The sequence below is a fragment of the Girardinichthys multiradiatus genome, chromosome 1 (assembly GCF_021462225.1).
Source record: "Girardinichthys multiradiatus isolate DD_20200921_A chromosome 1, DD_fGirMul_XY1, whole genome shotgun sequence".
In the NCBI taxonomy this organism is placed as follows: domain Eukaryota; kingdom Metazoa; phylum Chordata; class Actinopteri; order Cyprinodontiformes; family Goodeidae; genus Girardinichthys; species Girardinichthys multiradiatus.
In genome coordinates, this window is record NC_061794.1 from 46,074,597 (window position 1) to 46,093,963 (window position 19,367).

Consider the following 19,367-nt stretch of genomic DNA (forward strand, 5'->3'; position numbering starts at 1 on the left):
TAGTGTGGGAGGTTTCATGGTGTTATGATTCTGGCACATCTGCTCTACCCTGTCTCCCTGGCTGCAATCAGCAGATTAGATGCACCTGGTGGCTGCTGCAGTGTAGTGCAATCTGTGGAATGCCAAGCACCTGTGTCTTCCCTGATATATACTGATTGACAAGCAGATGGTGCCAGATTTTTGAAAGCCATCGTGTGAGTAGATATCCAGCGTTCCTTCCTGTCTAATCATTGTTCTTGCCCTTGCCTTGCCTTTTGGATTTATGCCCCTGCCTGCTCCCTGTCGGACTATTTGGATTTTGGTTGTCGACCTTGTTTCCTGCATCTGGTTTATGCCTCTGCCTGCCCCTTGCCTGACGCCTCTTGTTCCGATCGTTGACCCTGTTTCTGTCCTTGGATTATTGAGCCAGCCTAGCCCTCGGATTATTCAGCCTGGAGTCACTTCTTACCTGTGCTGTGGAGATCACCGCCTGCCGCCCACTGAGGTTTCCCCTCTGGGTTTCAAGTTCCACTCAAGACAAAAGCAGTGATTCCTGGAAGCTGTGAGGAGTGTTACCTGTGTGACGTTTTCCTGTGGCTGAATAAACCTTTTAAACTTTCAGTACTGTGTCTGGCTGAATATTGGGTCCGCCTTTTTCTGATTCATAGCAGAAAAATCTGGCCAGAAATTGACCCATTGCCAGCACAACAGTGGCGTACCCACGTTGATGAGACCCTTTCCTGGTTGGGTTCTGGCTTGGAGGAAATAATTTCCACATTACGTTCTGGCAATCTTGTCTCCTAGCCACCACCGTCACAAAGAAACCACGCCCTAGTAACACGGACAACAGCAGAGGTAAGGGAGCCACGCCTCTCTCCGCCTGAGATGTTCAGGGGAGACTCAGACCAATGTCGAGCTTTTCTAACTCGGTGTGAAATTCATTTTGAGCTTCAGCCGTCATCCTTTCCCACTGAACGTTCCAAGGTGGCGTTTGTTATATCTCTGCTGGCAGGAAAGGCAAAACAGTGGGGAACTGCTGAATGGCATAATAGGTCTGCATCTAGTAATGTTTATGAAACTTTTTCCAAGGAACTCATTCGAGTTTTTGACCCGGTCATTCCAAGTCATGAGGCCGCAAGAGGATTATTGTCCCTCAAACAGGGTGATCAGCCTGTCTCGACCTATATAATTGACTTTCATTTGTTGGCTGCAGAGAGCCATTGGAATGAGGCAGCACAAATGGATACATTCATGAAAGGATTAAACGAAGACATCAAGGATGAGCTAGCGACCCGTGATTATCCTTCTTCCCTGAAACAACTCGAGGATTTGGCTGCTCGCATTGATATTCGACTGGCAGAGAGAAGGAAGGAGAAGCGCCATGAGAAGGGTCGCTCATCATTAACTCAGGTTTCTGCACACCAGTGTGAGAGAAGGAGTCGGTCACCTCTCACTGAGGAAAATGATAATTGTGAGCCCATGCAATTGGGCAGAACCAAGATTACCCCTGAGGAGAAAGATCGTCAGAGAAGATTCAAGCTCTGTTTTTATTGTGGAGAGAAGGGACATTTAGCACTCAGGTGTCCACTAAAAGGACAGGCTCAGCAGAGGAAGGGAGGTCTCTACTCAGCCGAAGTCAACTATCTGCCTCCTCCTTCTTGTTTCCTGCCCATTTTCAAACCTCTTCTTTGTCTCTCCAGGGGGCCGTGTTTATTGATTCAGGAGCAGACACTGAATTCACGGACGAAACATTTGCAAATAAGAACGGCATAAAACGTATTCCGTCAGCTGACACAAGAAACGTGCTAGCCTTGGATGGTCACAGCATGAACAATTCACATCTCAGGACGGAGGAGATTACCTTAACAGTTGGAGGTAATCATCAAGAAAAAGTAACTTTCATGATCATTAATTCACCTGAACTTCCTGTAGTCCTAGGGGCCTCCTGGTTGCAGAAACACAACCCTCACATCGACTGGAAGAAAAAAGAAGTTCTGGGTTGGTCTGAGTCATGTTCTGCTGACTGTCTTTTGTCTGCTGCTACGGAGGTCAGTGTGGAGAATGAGGTTGAGGAGACCTATCCGGATTTATCCAAGGTACCACAAGAATACCATGATTTAAAGGAGGTTTTTAATAAAATCAAGGCCACAGCTCTGCCACCCCATAGACCTTATGATTGTGCTATTGATTTGCTTCCTGGCACATCACCCCCTAAAGGCAGAACCTATTCATTGTCTGGTCCAGAGCACAGGGCCATGAAGAGTTATGTTGATGAGGCATTAAAGGCAGGGCACATTCAACCCTCTTCCTCTCCTGCAGGTGCTGGTTTCTTTTTTGTTGGGAAGAAGGATGGTTCATTGAGACCATGCATTGATTATAAAGGCCTTAATGAGATAACAGTTAAAAATAGATATCCCTTACCACTCATGAACACAGCTTTTGATCAGATACAGGGAGCCAAGATATTTTCTAAGCTGGATCTAAGGAATGCATGTCATCTGGTCCGAATCAGAGAAGGAGATGAGTGGAAAACGGCTTTCAACACGCCTACGGGCCATTTGGACTTACTAATACTCCTGCAGTTTTTCAGTCATTGGTCAATGACGTTCTAAGAGACATGGTGGGTCAATTCATATTTGTTTATCTTGATGACATACTGATTTATTCTCAAGATCTGGAAACCCACAGAAAACAGGTCAGAGCTGTTCTCCTGCATCTTCTCCAAAACCAGTTGTTTGTCAAGGCAGAGAAATGTGAGTTCCATATAACTACCACTTCCTTTTTGGGGTTCATCATTGCCCCAGATCAAGTGCTTGTCAACCCCTCCAAAGTTACGGCTATATTGGAATGGCCTGTTCCAACTGATCGCAAGCAGCTTCAAACTTCTATAGGAGGTTTATTAGAAATTATTATTATTAGAAATTACAGCCTGGTTGCTACTCCCCTAAACGCTCTTACCTCTTCCAAGGTGAAATTTGTGTGGAATAAGGATGCAGAGAAGGCCTTCAATAGGTTAAAGGAACTCTTCACGTCAGCTCCAGTGTTACGGTCTCCTGACCCAGAGAGACAGTTTATTGTGGAGGTGGATGCCTCAAGCACTGGGGTCGGAGCTGTATTAAGCCAAAGAGGTGAGGATGATCGTGTTCACCCATGTGCCTTCTTTTCAAGGACTCTGTCACAGGCTGAGTGGAATTATGACGTGGGAGACAGAGAGTTATTGGCTGTCAAGTTGGCGTTGACAGAGTGGAGACATTGGCTGGAGGGGACTAAGGAGCCGTTTATGGTGTGGACTGACCATAAGAACTTGGAGTACCTGAAATCAGCAAAACGGCTAAACCCCAGACAGGCTAGGTCAGCTCTGTTTTTCGGTCGTTTTAATTTCTCCCTATCTTACAGGCCAGGGAGTAAAAATGGCAAACCTAATGCCCTATCCCGGATTCAAGAGCCTGAAGAATCTCAGTCTGCGGGTGAAGAGGAGTTTATCCTTCCTGAAACCGTCAGGTTGTCTGTGTCCCGAGTGGAGGTGGAAAGGGAGGTCCAGGAAGCCATTAGGGATATGCCTATCCCACCATCATGTCCACCTGACTGCTGTTTTGTCCCTGAACGCCTTGTGCCTAAGGTACTGGAGTCTTGTCATTGCTCTCATTTAGTTTGTCATCCAAGAATCAGCAGAACCATTCAGACAGTTCGAACTCAGTTTTGGTGGCCATCGCTGGTCAAGGATGTCAAAGACTTTGTTGCTGAATGCACTCAATGTTGTCGAGCCAAGCCTTCTCGTCGCCCCCCTGCGGGGTTGTTGCACCCTTTGCCAATTCCCCCTCGCCCATGGTCACATATTGCAATGGATTTTGTGACAGGTCTACCGGTTTCTAATGCTCACTGTGTACTACTAACCATTATTGACAGATTTTCTAAGATGGTTCATCTGGTGCCATTGGAGAAGCTTCCATCTGCTAAGGAGATGGGTGAGATATTGACCCGAGAAGTTTTCAGGCTCCATGGAATTCCAAATGACATTGTTTCCGATAGAGGACCCCAATTTGTGTCACGTTTCTGGAAGGAGTTTTGTTCTTTGTTGGGAATTTCTGTTAGTGTTTCCTCAGGGTTTCATCCTCAGTCTGATGGCCAAACCGAGAGAGCCAACCAAGAAGCTGAAACCAAACTTCGTATCTTATGTGAGTCTGACCCGACCAAGTGGTCCCAAAATTTGCCCTGGGTTGAATACGCCATGAACTCTATGCAATCAAGTGCCACTGGTTTGTCCCCTTTTCATGTTGTGTTTGGTTTCCAGCCACCCATGGTTTCAGTTCAGGAGAGAGAAGCTAATGTTCCGTCCGCCCAAGCGGCTGCCCTAAGGTGCCAAAGAATATTGAGAAAGGCCAGGAGGTTGATGATCAGAATGTCACTGGTTCAGTCAAGAACGGCCAACCGGAGACGGATCCCTGCCCCTAAGTACCAGGTGGGGCAGAAAGTTTGGCTCTCCGCCAAGGACCTCCCATTAAGGGTAGAATCCCGGAAATTGGCACCCTGATTTGTTGGACCTTTCCCAATCTCTAAGATCATCAACCCTGTCGCTGTACGACTGAGATTACCCAACTCCATGAAGATTCACCCCACGTTCCACGTTTCTCAGGTCAAGCCCTTTGTGGAGCCCCGACTTGGGGAATGACCGAGGACAGAGGAACAAGCGGCGCCGCGTACCAATCATTCAGGCAGCTTTCATGTTTCTGAGCGCGAGCTGTTGTCTGTGAAACCTTTTAGTTTCTCTGATTGCTTTTGGCAGTTTCCGGTAAAACTCTAGGGCATTGCACAATCAACGTGAATAACAAGGCGTTAGCAATACGGACACAAGTGAACAGTGAGAATAAAATCCACTATTCTTCTGTGCAGTTTTACATATCAGGACATAATAAAATGAATCTGGTGTAAATTATTTTAAATCTAACAACAGAAACAAACAGATTCCCCTCTGTCACTTTTACTCAAATAAATAAGAAGCCAACTCGGAAAAGTGTTAAAAAATCATCTATTGCAGCAACATCTTGAAGCGGACGTTTTCTGACTTTATCGGTTTCTCGCTTGAAGATTTTCAGTCTGCTCCTCGTATTTAAACACCACCCAGTTTCAGCCAAGTTTCAGTTGTTGGACAGATGGGCTTACATTTTATTCTTCAATACTGGTGGTGTGGCTGCGAAACAAACCCAAATCATCCGTCCCCCACCACCGTGCTTGACAGTTATGAGTGGTTTTCAATTATTTGGTTTTCTCCATACGCGTTGCTCTGCATTATGGCTAGTTATCGTTACTATAGGCTTTTCTGTCCAAAGGGGTTGACAGTCATTTTGCCCGTTCATCATTTTAAACATTTATAGTTTAGTTTGTTTTGTATCAGACTTGTTTAGGGCACAAATTGAAGCCATCTGCCACAGGACGTTTCATGTCGACCACGGATCAGTTAGGCCCAGGAGACGTTCACCAACAGGAGGTCATGCAATCAAGAACCAAAATACATGGAACCTACAGGGGTTGGACAATGAAACTGAAACACTTGTCATTTTAGTGTGGGAGGTTTCATGGCTAAATTGGACCAGCCTGGTAACCAGTCTTCATTGATTGCACATTGCACCAGTAAGAGCAGAGTGTGAAGGTTCAATTAGCAGGGTAAGAGCACAGTTTTGCTCAAAATATTGAAATGCACACAACATTATGGGTGACATACCAGAGTTCAAAAGAGGACAAATTGTTGGTGCACGTCTTGCTGGCGCATCTGTGACCAAGACAGCAAGTCTTTGTGATGTATCAAGAGCCACGGTATCCAGGGTAATGTCAGCATACCACCAAGAAGGACGAAACACATCCAACAGGATTAACTGTGGACGCAAGAGGAAGCTGTCTGAAAGGGATGTTTGGGTGCTAACCCGGATTGTATCCAAAAAACATAAAACCACGGCTGCCCAAATCACGGCAGAATTAAATGTGCACCTCAACTCTCCTGTTTCCACCAGAACTGTCCGTCAGAAGCTCCACAGGGTCAATATACACGGCCGGGCTGCTATAGCCAAACCTTTGGTCACTCATGTCAATGCCAAACATCGGTTTCAATGGTGCAAGGAGCGCAAATCTTGGGCTGTGGACAATGTGAAACATGTATTGTTCTCTGATGAGTCCACCTTTACTGTTTTCCCCACATCCGGGAGAGTTACGGTGTGGAGAAGTCCCAAAGAAGCGTACCACCCAGATTGTTGCATGCCCAGAGTGAAGCATGGGGGTGGATCAGTGATGGTTTGGGCTGCCATATCATGGCATTCCCTTGGCCCAATACTTGTGCTAGATGGGCGCGTCACTGCCAAGGACTACCGAACCATTCTTGAGGACCATGTGCATCCAATGGTTCAAACATTGTATCCTGAATGCGGTGCCGTGTATCAGGATGACAATGCACCAATACACACAGCAAGACCGGTGAAAGATTGGTTTGATGAACATGAAAGTGAAGTTGAACATCTCCCATGGCCTGCACAGTCACCAGATCTAAATATTATTGAGCCACTTTGGGGTGTTTTGGAGGAGCGAGTCAGGAAACGTTTTCCTCCACCAGTATCATGTAGTGACCTGGCCACTATCCTGCAAGAAGAATGGCTTAAAATCCCTCTGACCACTGTGCAGGACTTGTATATGTCATTCCCAAGACGAATTGACGCTGTATTGGCCGCAAAAGGAGGCCCTACACCATACTAATAAATTATTGTGGTCTAAAACCAGGCGTTTCAGTTTCATTGTCCAACCCCTGTAACTGCTTTCATAATTTTTTGCATAAAATTTCTTGATCAATTTAAAATGGAACTATACCACACTCCAGCTAAAAACATTTCCTTCATATTTTGAATGTGAATATGACAGCAAGTTGTAAGTGGTTATAAACTACCAATATATGAACAGTGAAAAGTATTATGGTAGCTTTATTCCTGCATTGCTGTGTGGATCACGGCAAAAGTGAAGAACATAGTTTAGAAAAATGAGTAGATCATATGTTCTATAATCTTTTAGTGGTAAAATATAGCCTTTAGGAACTTATATTTGTGTAACTGATAATGTGCAATACTTTAAACGGCAAAATTCTTACTATTTTTAGAAGTAAACTAGGAATGAGAGCTCATGACAAAGTTAAATGCTCTTAATTACGAAGAGCCTGTTCAGCTTTGCTATTATAAGTTCTTTGCTCCCCTGCAAGAACAGTATTTCTGCCAGCAAAACATGCAACCAACATAAAGGATCAACTGCCGTGGTGAAGACTTCAGGATGTCTAAGACCGTCCAGCAACTCCTGCTGAAGAGTGCAGAGCACAACTAACAATAGATTTGGGTTTATCTGCATGTCCTTTATTGGTTTTAGACAAGAATAGCAGCAAATCAGCCACTTCTGTCCAAAAAAAACAATCAAGGACAAAAAGAAATTCCGAAGGAAGTAAAAGAATGGACAGAAAACTGTTGCAAAATTGTTTTCTCTGATTCATTCTTCTTCTGAGTTTTCTGGAAAATCTGTACAAACATGTGTCCTTAAAAGAAAGGTCATGTGTGATGTCAACAGTGAATCATGCTTCCCATCCCAGCGTGTGGTCATCCTCCCACTTCTTCCCTGGAAAAAGTGAAAACATTGGGATTCAGGGACAAGAAGACTGAAACTTTGGACCTGTGGTCAGGTTACACCTCACACCTGACCCCCACTGAGAAAGGTCAGTTGGTCAAATATGATCAGTTCTCAAGCAGCAGGTGGAGAAACAGACACCAACAAAGTGTGGTCAGCATGAAGCACTAAGAAGACAAGAATGGGTCATCATCAGTCACAATTTGGCCTCTTCTCATAAATTTGATGCACCCTCCAATAAAAGTACAGCACCAAGTTGCAAAAGTATTCATACCCCTTAATATTTTTGTCATGTTATAACCAAAAATGCTAATGATTCCATGTCAAGGACCAACACATACTTGTGAAGTGTAAGGACAACTATTTTTCTAAATCTTTGTAAATATGTTTTTGAAAAATGTTGCATGAATTTGTATTCAGCCACTTCGACTGTGGTACCCGTAAATAAAATCCAGTACTACTGACAGCTACATCCTAAATACAGTCTGTCTCTGTGTGTAATTTCATCTGGGTACAAATCTGTTCTGTTTCTGGCCTAAGATGTTTGGTGATGAACAAATAGCATCATGAAGACCAAGGATCACAGCAGACAGGTCAGGCAGAAAGTGTAATGGAGACGTTTAAAGCAGGGTTAGGTTCTGAAACAATATCTCAAGCTCTGAACCTCTCACAGAGTTCTGTTCAATCCGTCATCTGGACATGGAGGACATGGACCAACTGCAGACCTGACAAGATATGGCTCTCCAACTAAACTGACACACTGGGTAAGTAGAGCAGCCAATAGGCCCATGGTAACTCTGGAGGAGCTGTAGAGATCCACGTCTGCACTCCAAAAATCTGGCTTTTATGGAGGACTGGCATGAAAAAAACATAAAAAAGGCAATAAGAAGTCTTGTTTCCCACATGTCACCCTGAACAAACACTACACAAGTTGAAACAGGCTGGTGGCACCATTATGCTGTGGAAATTACCCAGCTGGTCAGAGATGAAGGGAAGATGGATGAATCTAAATAGAGGACAACCCTGGAAGAAAAACATTTTCATTGTTAAAATGACCTAGTCAAAGCCCAGAGCTGAATCGAATTAAGAATCAGTGGCAAGACTTGAATATTGTTTAGAGATGCTCTCCATCTAAACTGACTAGGACTGAGTTGTTTGACAAAGAAGAATTTGTGAAAATGCAATTATTTAGGTGTGTAAAGCTGATGGACATACCTTCAAAGTCTTGCAGTTGTAATGATAGGTGGTTCTAAAAAGTTTTGACTCAGTTTTGTTAAACCTGTTGTTAAACCTTACTTTCACTTCACAACCAGACACTGTGTTGTTCTAGTAAATAAAACCCGAGGTTGTGGTGACAAAATGTGAAAAGGTTCAAGGGGTGTAAATACTTTTTGCGAGGTACTGTAGCCAGTTGAATTGTCAAAAATGGGTTTGGAAACGTTTAAGTCCGGGTGGAATTATGCTGTTTACGGGTCAGCAGAGCTGCGTTAGTGAGTGTTGAGGGTTTAGAAGCAGAGGGGGTTTGTTTAACTGAAGGGGAGACAAAATAGGAGTCGAAACTCCCACCTTGAAACGCCTCGGGGAGCCAATGCCCTCCGTGTGGGAGTGCAAGTCTGCTTTACATGCGCAGCTCCACCGCTCAGCTCTCACAGAGCAGGCTGCTCCCTCAGTGAACAGGACCACATCAGCTCCAGCTCCAGCTCCAGCCGCAGCTCCGACTCTGCGCACCAGCAACTCACAGCAGCGCAACATCTCTCCCTGTACACGGTTCAGCTGTGGATGTGCGCAAGACGTGCGGATGGTTATGTAAGTAATCTGCCGCACCGGCAAGAGAGGTTTTAGTCCTCCTTCTTTGTTATTTGTAACACATTAACTAACCACTGTCTGCATTTGTGGCCGCGCTGCGTCGAGCTCCGCCTGAATACTTGAACGTTACGCGCGTCTTGATTTTCCTGTAAATGCTTCCCGCACGTGTTGAGTTGGCAGGTCGCTCGACTTTGCCCCATGTGCGCCGAGAACTGAGCAGAACAGACCCAGAACCACTGCTGAGTCTGCTCAGGTAAGACGTGCATCTGCAAGGGAAACTCCTGCGTAAATAATAGGAAAGTTTGGCATTTTTATTCCTGGCCGTCACAATCCACACGTTTAAGAGTGTTTTCTACAACTGTTAGTGACTTTACTCTTGGACAACGGCTAATTGTTGCTCCTGGCTGCGAACAAAGTGTGTTGAGTGTGTTGTGCAACCCCATCATACATGGCCGGCTCACCGAGCGATGAACTCTGCAGAGATTTCACTCCATCTTCTTTTTGTGAGCTGGTTGTGCTGAGATGCGTGGTAATTGCTAAGCAGTGGGAGTTCTTTGGAAAGCAAGGAAGCGTTGCAGTTTTTTCCCCCCCATTGTCTCTTACATTGTGTGTGTGCAGTTTTGTGTTGGTACTGCTTCCTTATTTCCTGGTTTTGGACCTGCTCAGGTATTTTGAACATGTACAGACGGTGGGGATTTTACTGGCTGAACTTCCTTCAGTTGCTTTTCATATGATTTAGCTGTTATTAACTTGGGTTATTAAACAGGTTTGTGATTAGATCTGCAGACAAAACTGTTTTTATTGCAGCATGTTCCTGGGAGATGCTTTGAGGCTAAAGGAAAGTAGGAGGAGACCAAAGGAAGTGAATTATCAGACATACAGAAGTCACTTAAGTGTTTGTAGTTTTCATGCAAATAGGTCATTTAACCCATAAGCTTTGGCAGACCAAACTCTTATTGTCATGGAAACATCTAATTCAGAAAATGCTCTCAGCACGACAACACCGACTGGTCATTTTGGTAGAAACACGTTTAAATTAGTCTGTAAGAAATCTAGATATTCAATTTACAAGCTCAGTCCGCCATGGTAAAAACAAGTCCCTACATCTGTAGCAGCCTAACCCCCAGCAGCAGGGCCGGATTAACCATATGGGCAACTGGGCAATTGCCCCGTGGTCCACGGCCTCTAAAGGGCCCAGGTTAGAGAGGGCACAAGCAAAATGTCTGGTTATCTCCCGCTTTATGTTAAACTCTCTGCTGGAGCCCTTGCGCTTCACAGAGAGATGCTGCCTGTGACTGTGAACGCGAGTTGAGACCCTCTCCTCATTGGTCAGTCCGCATGCATGATGTGCGTCAAAGTTGACGACGATCAGTGTGCACTGAGTGGGTTGCGTGACGTCAAGCACAGCTACACAGCTCAAAAAGTTCAGACATGGAGAAGCTAAGTGGGAGATTAAAAATGGAAATTAAAAAAGGAGAAGGACATCAGAAATGCAGAAAGTATATACCGAAAATAGGTTATTTCTTCACTCCCGTTAATGTTGCCGACTGTTTTGTTAAGTCAACTTCGGTCAACGAGAACAACTCAGCTAGCCAGGACTTTTCTTCACCGCCGGCGCTAGCTTACGTTTACAGCCAAGGGGAGCGAAGAGCCGGCAGCATCTTCCAACAATGGCCCAGCTTCCGCTGCAAGTGCAACCGTTGAGGCGGAATGAGACTTCACCTGTACAGTTGCTGAATGTCTTGAGAGACATGGACTTAAGACAACATTTCCGAATGTTTATGTTGCACTAAGACTATTTTTAATCTTGCCTGTGTCTAACTGTGAGGGTGAGAGGCTGTTTTCTGTTTTGAAACTGGTTATAAATGAGCTGAGGACCACAATGTCGCAGACATGGGTCTCTGCACTTTCTCTCCTGGACATCGAACATAAACTTGTTAGTGGCCTTGATTTTGAAGATATTATACACCAGTTTGCCCAGTCAAAGTCCAGAAAAAAAACTGTGTACGATGTGTTTGCCAATTGAAAGCTATCAAATTTAAACATGTTTCGCTATTATTATTCAGAATTAAAATTGTGTATTTTGCCATTTGTATTGGGGATAAGTGTTATTAAGAGGACATAGTAGTGCATTTGTAGTTCAATGAGCATTTGGACATTTGTACATCAAAATGCACTTAAATGCAGTAATTTATTTTGTATTTTGCGAGATTGTAGTGATCCTGGGGTTGTGATGATGGGGCCCTTGAATATTGTTGCCCAGGGTACAGCGAAGTTTTAATCTAACCCTGCCCAGCAGGACAGTAGTGGGCTCCAGATGGGCCTGATACTGATCTGATGTTATTAATACATATGTACAGAAACCCAACCCTGCATTCCACAGGGTGCGGTTTATCTGTTTGGACATTCTGATGGATGTGGATTAAAGCTGTTTTGTACCAGTGACTCAGCTTCTTTAGTTAGAATTCAGTGGAATGATGAGACTATCAATATTATCATCTTCTTTTAGCATAAGATGCTTTATTATTAAGAGTGGCTTGGAACTTCTACCAGTATTATTACTCCCAAGGATTATTAGTGTCATTTGATTTGTTTTTCTGTGTCTGTATCATTGTAATGTTTTTCGTCGTGTACAGCGCTTTGAGTTCCTTGTTGCTGAAAAGTGCTACATAAATAAACTTGACTTGACTTGACTTGACTTGACTTGACTTGGTGCCAGAATTGTAGAAAAGCCCAGGTTGTTTTTAATAGTTTTATTACACATTAGTGTTAGATGTATCAATATATTCTACCATCAACTCAAAAGTGGTTAAAGACCAAATGAAGCAGCCTGGAGGAATAGTCTGATTTGTTGCAATCCACACGCAGACCAGAGAGCAAATGATTCAGCTGGCAAGGAGCTGGCATGACACCAGTGGGCATTATGGGTGCCATCACTAGTTGAGCAGTGTGCTGCAGGCAGTTGGCAGAGAGGCTGACCGTCAGTGATTGAAGGACAACAGCCAGAGAATGACACTTGGACACATTAGACAGCATCGCCAGCACTTGATAGAGTTTGATAGGACCATAATGTGGGTTTGCATGAGGCTAGATGGCACTGCATTCTGGTCCATTTAGTAGGACCAATAGGTTCCATGACTGTCGACTCGGTTATGGAGAATCTAGCATCGCCACCCTCAATCCAACCTCTTCAACCACCCATAGCAGCAATAACTGTCAGCAGTGGCTTTCTGGTCTGACTTTCTTCTTTCCAACGTTGCTTCAGTTCATTAAGCAACCATTAGCTTCTGCACAGCTGTCTTAAGGTTCCACCGCAGCATTTCAACCACGTTTAGGTCTGGACTTCGACTGGGCCATTGCAATGCCTTGATTTATTTGTTGTTCATTTGTAAATTGTCTGCTGTGTTTGGACAAATGTCCCGTTGATGACCCCGTTTTTACCAAGCTTCAGCTGTCACCCAGATGGTCTCATTTTTGGTCTACAGAGGAGTTCATGGTCCACTTGATGACTGCGAGGTGCTCAGGTCCTGTTGCTGCAAAACAACTCCAAATCATTAGGCCTGCTCTACTGGGCTTGACAGTTGGTATGAGGTGTCTGTGCTGGAGCACAGGTTTGGTTTTTGAACGTGGTGCTGTGCATTATTTCCAAACACTTTTACTGTGTTGTCATCTGTCTTAAGGACATTTAGATGCAACTTGGTAGACCTAGGTCATCTGGCCGTATTCTTTTTAGTGAAAAGAGGCTTTTCCTTCAACCCTAACCCATTTAACATGCTGAGAGTCTCGTCTCAGATGGAGCTCTTCATATTTTCTCTTAGCATTACACAATTTGACCTTTGGTGAATTTGCTGAGACGTCCAATCCTAGGAGAACAGTTTCGTCTGCAGCCAAGGTTGACAGTCTGAAATGTTTTCCACTTGTGAATAATTGTTTTGTCTGTAGAACAATGAACTTTAAATTGTTTAATAAAGTCACTTTTCCCACATCATTTGGGAGCAACAGTTATTTTCTTAGATCACTACTGATGTCTTGCCGTTCTGGCTTTGTGTAACAGACGCCTTTATTCTGCATAACAGTAAACTGCCTAAACAGATGTGCTCACACCTGTGGTGATCAGTTAATCAATGCATTTCATCAGCAATGCCTGTTTGCTACTTTTCTGAAAGTATAAAATTGGTTTAGTGTCCAACTAAATAAATGTTCAACTAAATAAATGTACGTGTATGTGTGAGATGTTTAGCTACTTTGTTTTGAAGCACAGTTGATGATTGATATTTTTCTATGTTTTGTAGCACTTTTATTTATCCTTTCTCTGGAACAAGACATTTACAGCTTGGCCCCAGTGTTCAGTGGACCCTGTTTAGGCTGTGAGGCTCGTTCTGGACTGGAAGGGGCCATAAAGTACAGGGGGGACGAGGAATGCAGCCCCCAGAGAAAGACCCCGAGGGGTTCACCTCCCCTTCACGCACACATGCACACACTTTAGGGAGTGAACAGTCCCCTCCAGCAAAGCGGTCCCTAATCTCTAGCCACCATACACAACTTTGATGTTGTGTTATGGTGCCCCCCACCACCCCCTCCACATCCTTGTCCTCTGTGACCCTTTTTCGAAGGCCCCTCATTCTGCCCTTCGTTCTTTCTCTGCTGCTTTATTTCAAACTCACTTCCCTATTTCTTTGTCACCAAAGACGAAGCACAGTTATGCACTTTGGATACAAGATTTTTTGCTGTGGGAATGCTAGTTCAAATCACAAGCTACAACGTATTAAAATAATGAAATTTCTGACCCAACACCAACTCGTGTTTCTCTGCACAGTCCTGCTATAAATCCTAAGAGTTTCACATTTTGGGACATAATAAAGATCAAATAGTCTGGATTTAAACGTATTTGTACAAAAACACGATAGATTCCACACTGGAACTGTTTATCCAACAAAGATGAAGCCAAAATGACAAGGCTGTTTGGGAAAAAATGAGTGCACCCTTAATGCTTCCATAAGATAAAAGTATGGCACCTGCTGATCAAATGCTCTTGATTAACTGATCATAAGTTTTTGTGACCACCTCCGTAAAACCTGGACTTAGTGGTCTGCAGCATACAGGTGTGTTTTAATACAATACCAAGATGAAAACAATCTTAGAGAAGCTGCTGTTTCTGGCCATTCATCTGGGAAAGGTTATGTGGTCACACATGAATACATTTTTGCAATGTTCTGAAAAAAGGGAAAAACAACCCAACACCTCTGCAGGCCTCAGTTAGCATGACCACATAACTAGAGAAACACCAAACAAGCATGGGGTCAAAAGCTATTAAAAGAAGGATATGCAAACAAATTCCCATCTAAATGAAACAGAAGACTTCTGGAACACTGACCTGTGGACAGATCAACCATGTCTGGAGACAACCAAACAAGGGATTGCAGCGATGACCAAAGCTATTTTAAATTATGTTCCATCCATCAGAGTTATTAATCTCATATTGTGTCAAAAATCTTACCTAATGCATAATTACATAATTACATAACAGTCAGATTTTGTATATTGTAAAAATTATTTTAACACTTTAACTGAAAGCTAATGATTATTGGAGCAACTCACTGATAGACTAATGAATTTATTTGTAATCACATTAATCTGTTTTCTTAATCACTGACTAAAAATAAGAAACCAAATAAGCAAGCAATAAACAATATCAGGCTCGCCCTACTTAAGGAGAAATTTCCACGAGGAACCGAACGTTCACAAAATTAACTGATTAAAAGTCTAGTTTTATCAAGAGTCTGTTGCTCGCTCTCAAGTTTAAAGAAAAGGCTTTGGCCTTAATTTTGGTCTGCTGAGTGAAGTTGTGCACATTAATGCCTGAAGGAAAACAACACCAAAACTAGCTTGAACTTTCAACACAGACATTAGATAAGCAAAAACAGGCAAAATTATGCCAAGTAGATTATACCATGCTTTCCAAAGCGGTCGGTTGAGCTTCAGAGAGACAACACAATATAAAGAAATGCCCCTTTGTTCAAACTTTGGATGGATGGGAGCTGCAGTCCCATTCTCGAAGTTACCAACACGTAGTCTCCTAAAAAATGAAGAAGACAAGTCTGCATTCAAGGCATGTAATGATCTAAAAATGTATCAGTCCAAATTCATCACAGCTATCAATATTATCATGGCTTTCACATCGGTGTAAAATATGCAAAGGTTGTATTATAATTAGAATTAATATTCTTAATATTAGTAACAGTAATAGTATATTGTACATTACCAAATTTAACAACGGAAACACACACAATCAAATTTAAACACTTTGAATAATAAAAGTTCATTTATTTCAGTAACTCAGTTCACTAAGTGAAACAAATTACACAGACGGATGTTTTCAAACCTTTATTTCTGTCAGGGTGGGGTTTAGGGAAGGACCAACGTGCAGGCTAGAGCTGGACAGCAGCATGTTAAAGGAAAGCTTCTTCTTTATTCCAAGGTCTTTTACAAAACGTAGCAAAAACGTAGCATAGTCGAAATCCTTAATGTTTCCAAAAAACAAAGCAAGACGTAGCAAAATCACTGCAGGTGTACAAAGGTGCTAAGCCAAAAACTCACAAGAAGTCACTCTGCAGGAGTGAAGCATAAACAAAACCTAGACGTGGACGGGAACGGGGTAGTAACGGAAGGAACCAGCGAAGAACAATCAAAACCAGAGAGCTTATAAATAGAGGGGAGTGAGGTATGAACCAATGAGAAACAGAGGCAGGTAATCAGAGGAGAATGGAAAACAGGTGTGGACCAGGTAGTAGAGAACTGAGGGAATATCAATGGTAGCTAAGAGGACCAGGCTATAAAACAAAAGGGAACATGAGGGAAGTTAGGCAATAACGTAACCAAAGGAACCTGACTACAAAAACAAAACTACAAACAACAAAACTTAGGGAAACCGAACTAAGCAAAACTATGGACAAAGATAATAAACCAAAAGAAACATAAGAACCTAGAATAATCATTAACTAAAGTAAACAGAGAAACTAGAGGGAATAGAAGAAACATCAAAACCTAATAATTAACAAAGAACCCTTAAAGAAACTCTGACCGAAAATAAACAAAATTTAAACCACAGAAAGGGAACCAGGACGAGGAAGAACAGAGAAAATAAACTAGTAAACAAAGAGCGCAGGTGAACAAATACCAAAACATAAATAAACATAAATATACTAAAAGGGAAACTAAACTAGAATACAACAAATATACTAATAGTCATAAGAAAACCATAACAAATAATAGATAATAAACTACTAAAAGAACTTAGACAAATTCCAAACTAATAGAAACACAAGACCACAACAAAACCAAAGATGTCGCTTCACGACAATTTCTCTATATTAAGAAGATTCTAAAATTACAGCTAAATGGACTGTATTTATATAGCACTTTTCCAGTCTTACAGACCGCTCAAAGCGCTTTACACTAGAGCCACATTCACCCAATCGCACTCACTAACGCTCACACATTCATACACCGATTACGTAGATCGGTAGGCAACTTGAGGTTAAGTGCCTTGCCCAGGGGCACATCGACATACAGCAGGAGGAAGCTGGAATTGAGCCCACAACTTTCTGATTGCAAGACAACTACTCTTCCTACTGAGGAAAACCTTTCTTTTGAGATTAGAATATTACCTCATACCAATAAAAAAACATATTTAATACAGCAATGTGGACTTAATGAAAAGTATGTTTAATACCTGCTTAAAGTTTGCTATTTTTTAAAATGTACTTTCAATCTGACAAACGAGACTCAATGGCAGTAAAATCGCAGTTCAGTATGTTTTCAGTACGTTTCAATCAAAATAAATAAATAAAAGAATATGATTTTTTTTTTTTACTGCAGTTAGCAGTAAGCACAGAAATTATTATGTTATAAAACATACAGAACTGACTGGAGATCTGTAGGATTTGTTTTCCATGAATAAAGTAGTATAAGCAGGCATAGCCGACACCTGGATAGATAGATATAACCACTTAAAAACAGTTGGTGTGTATGTTTTAGGATTTCTTAAATAAGAATGTCTTCATGTTGGACAATAAAGTATGTTTTAATCACTTTAGAGTTGTTTTGATATTTTGACGCCCTAGTGTCCCAGCTGTACCTGAATGCAGCATGGCAGCTGTTGGAAAAATCCTCTCTCATCAACGGAGTTTTTAATTTTGCATATGGTTTTAATGGCATTTTAATTTTAAAACGAACCATAGGATATAAACTCCATGATGGAAATCATTAAAACCAATAATCACTTCATCCCTCGTGCATTCAAAGTTTATTCATCATTATTTAAAGCGTTAATTTCAGTCTTACTAGGAGAATAGGATAATTTACTCTATGAAATGTAAACAAACAGCTTTTTGATAATAATACTTCAGTGTAATTAAAACATTAATATTAACACCATCTCAGGAACATCATCTGTGGGACTAAAGACTATTTTAGCTCAAGCTAAAGTCAAAGTGAAGGCCTTCTGCAAAGATCTTGAGGACTGAAATGTGGCTGAAATGTCAGATCTTGAGTTGCGTGGTGAATCCTACATAGCAGCACAAATACCTCATACCAACTGTCAAGCATGGTGGTGGAGGAATGATGGTTTAGGCTTGTTTTGCAGCAACTGGACCTGGGCTGCTTGCAGTCATTGAATGGATCATGAGCTCCTCTGTATACCAAAGTATTCTGGAGTACATTGTGAGACCATCAGTCCAGCAGCTGAAGCTAGTCCCTAACTGGATCATGGAGGCAATGAGGCATTGTTGTGATGAAAAGACCGGGCCTGAGTTCTTTCCCAGCAGCAGGATACAGTCAGACTACTGCTGAAGTTTCTTCTACAAGCTGTTGAATCAACTTCTTTTTGTCTGTGCTCCATTTATGTGTGAGAAATAATGACACTCTGGAAGCTGACGTGCAGTTTTGTTCAGTTGAAGTTAGTTTTATGTAATTTCACAACCTGGTAAAGACCCGATTGTTTTTGTTCCGTCTTGATCCAACCAGAGCCCTTCCTAAACAAGCCATGGGGCCCGGAGGATCAATTTCAAACATCCTGGTATGAGATACTCCGTGACCCTCCGGATGTTCTTAGTCTGTGTCTACTGCTCACTCACTTTTGGCATCATGATGAAGATCTACTCAAATACAAAGTTATTGCATGGATCACAATGAAGGCATTTAATTTATTCTCCCAGGCATATTTTCGTCTCTACAAATATACCTGCTGCATTTTTATCTGTGTTGTTAAATGAATGATAATGAAATTTACTTGTTGTTAAATTCCTAATCTGACAAGTTTTCTGATCATGTTGACAACCGAGTTTGTCAGTGCTCACATAAGTTAATTTTTTTCCAGCACTAGCTGCCCAGAGCTATGTTCAGTCATGGTGACAAAGAAAGTACACCCATCTGATCTTATCAGGTTGTTGATTTAGGAGTTTTAGACCACTGGTGTTTGAGGAATTCCAAGAGTGCTGCATCCTGCAGGATAACTGCAACTGTTTGGGTGTGTTGTTCCGATTATGGGGGATAATTGTTCTCTAAAAATGTTTTGGTTTGTGGAAAGTGTAAAATTCTTGCTTGTGTGAATGACAGGATGCATCAGACGGCTAAAATAAAATGTAAATGGAAGTAGTTATGGATACAGTTGGCTACAGTTGTAATGTCTAAGCCTAATGTAAAGGTGCTGCATAACTTTTAAATTTGCCCTACCGCCTCATAAAATCACAAAAATCATAAACTAAATTGATTCACTGCATGCAAAACTGCATATTTGAAGTATTTTATTCCATAAATTGTATGTTATGGTTATGGCTTACGGCTCATTTCTAATACAGAAATGTTTTCCCTTGGCCATGTTATAGTCTACATTCACACATGCTGACTTTAAGTTGCTTTGCAGACTGACACTCTCCATG

The 19,367-nt window shown here is 42.2% G+C and overlaps 1 protein-coding gene across 1 annotated transcript in view; it reads left to right on the forward strand.

Annotated features, from left to right (window-relative positions):
* Positions 1-9,267: 9,267 nt before the first annotated feature.
* The window catches only part of dnmt3bb.1 (DNA (cytosine-5-)-methyltransferase 3 beta, duplicate b.1), a 50,422-nt gene continuing 40,322 nt past the window's right edge, over positions 9,268-19,367 (forward strand). The window contains exon 1 of the mRNA XM_047367053.1: positions 9,268-9,429. Coding sequence (XP_047223009.1) covers positions 9,422-9,429 — 8 coding nt within the window. The 5' untranslated portion in view covers positions 9,268-9,421. The remainder of the gene's footprint in view (positions 9,430-19,367) is intronic.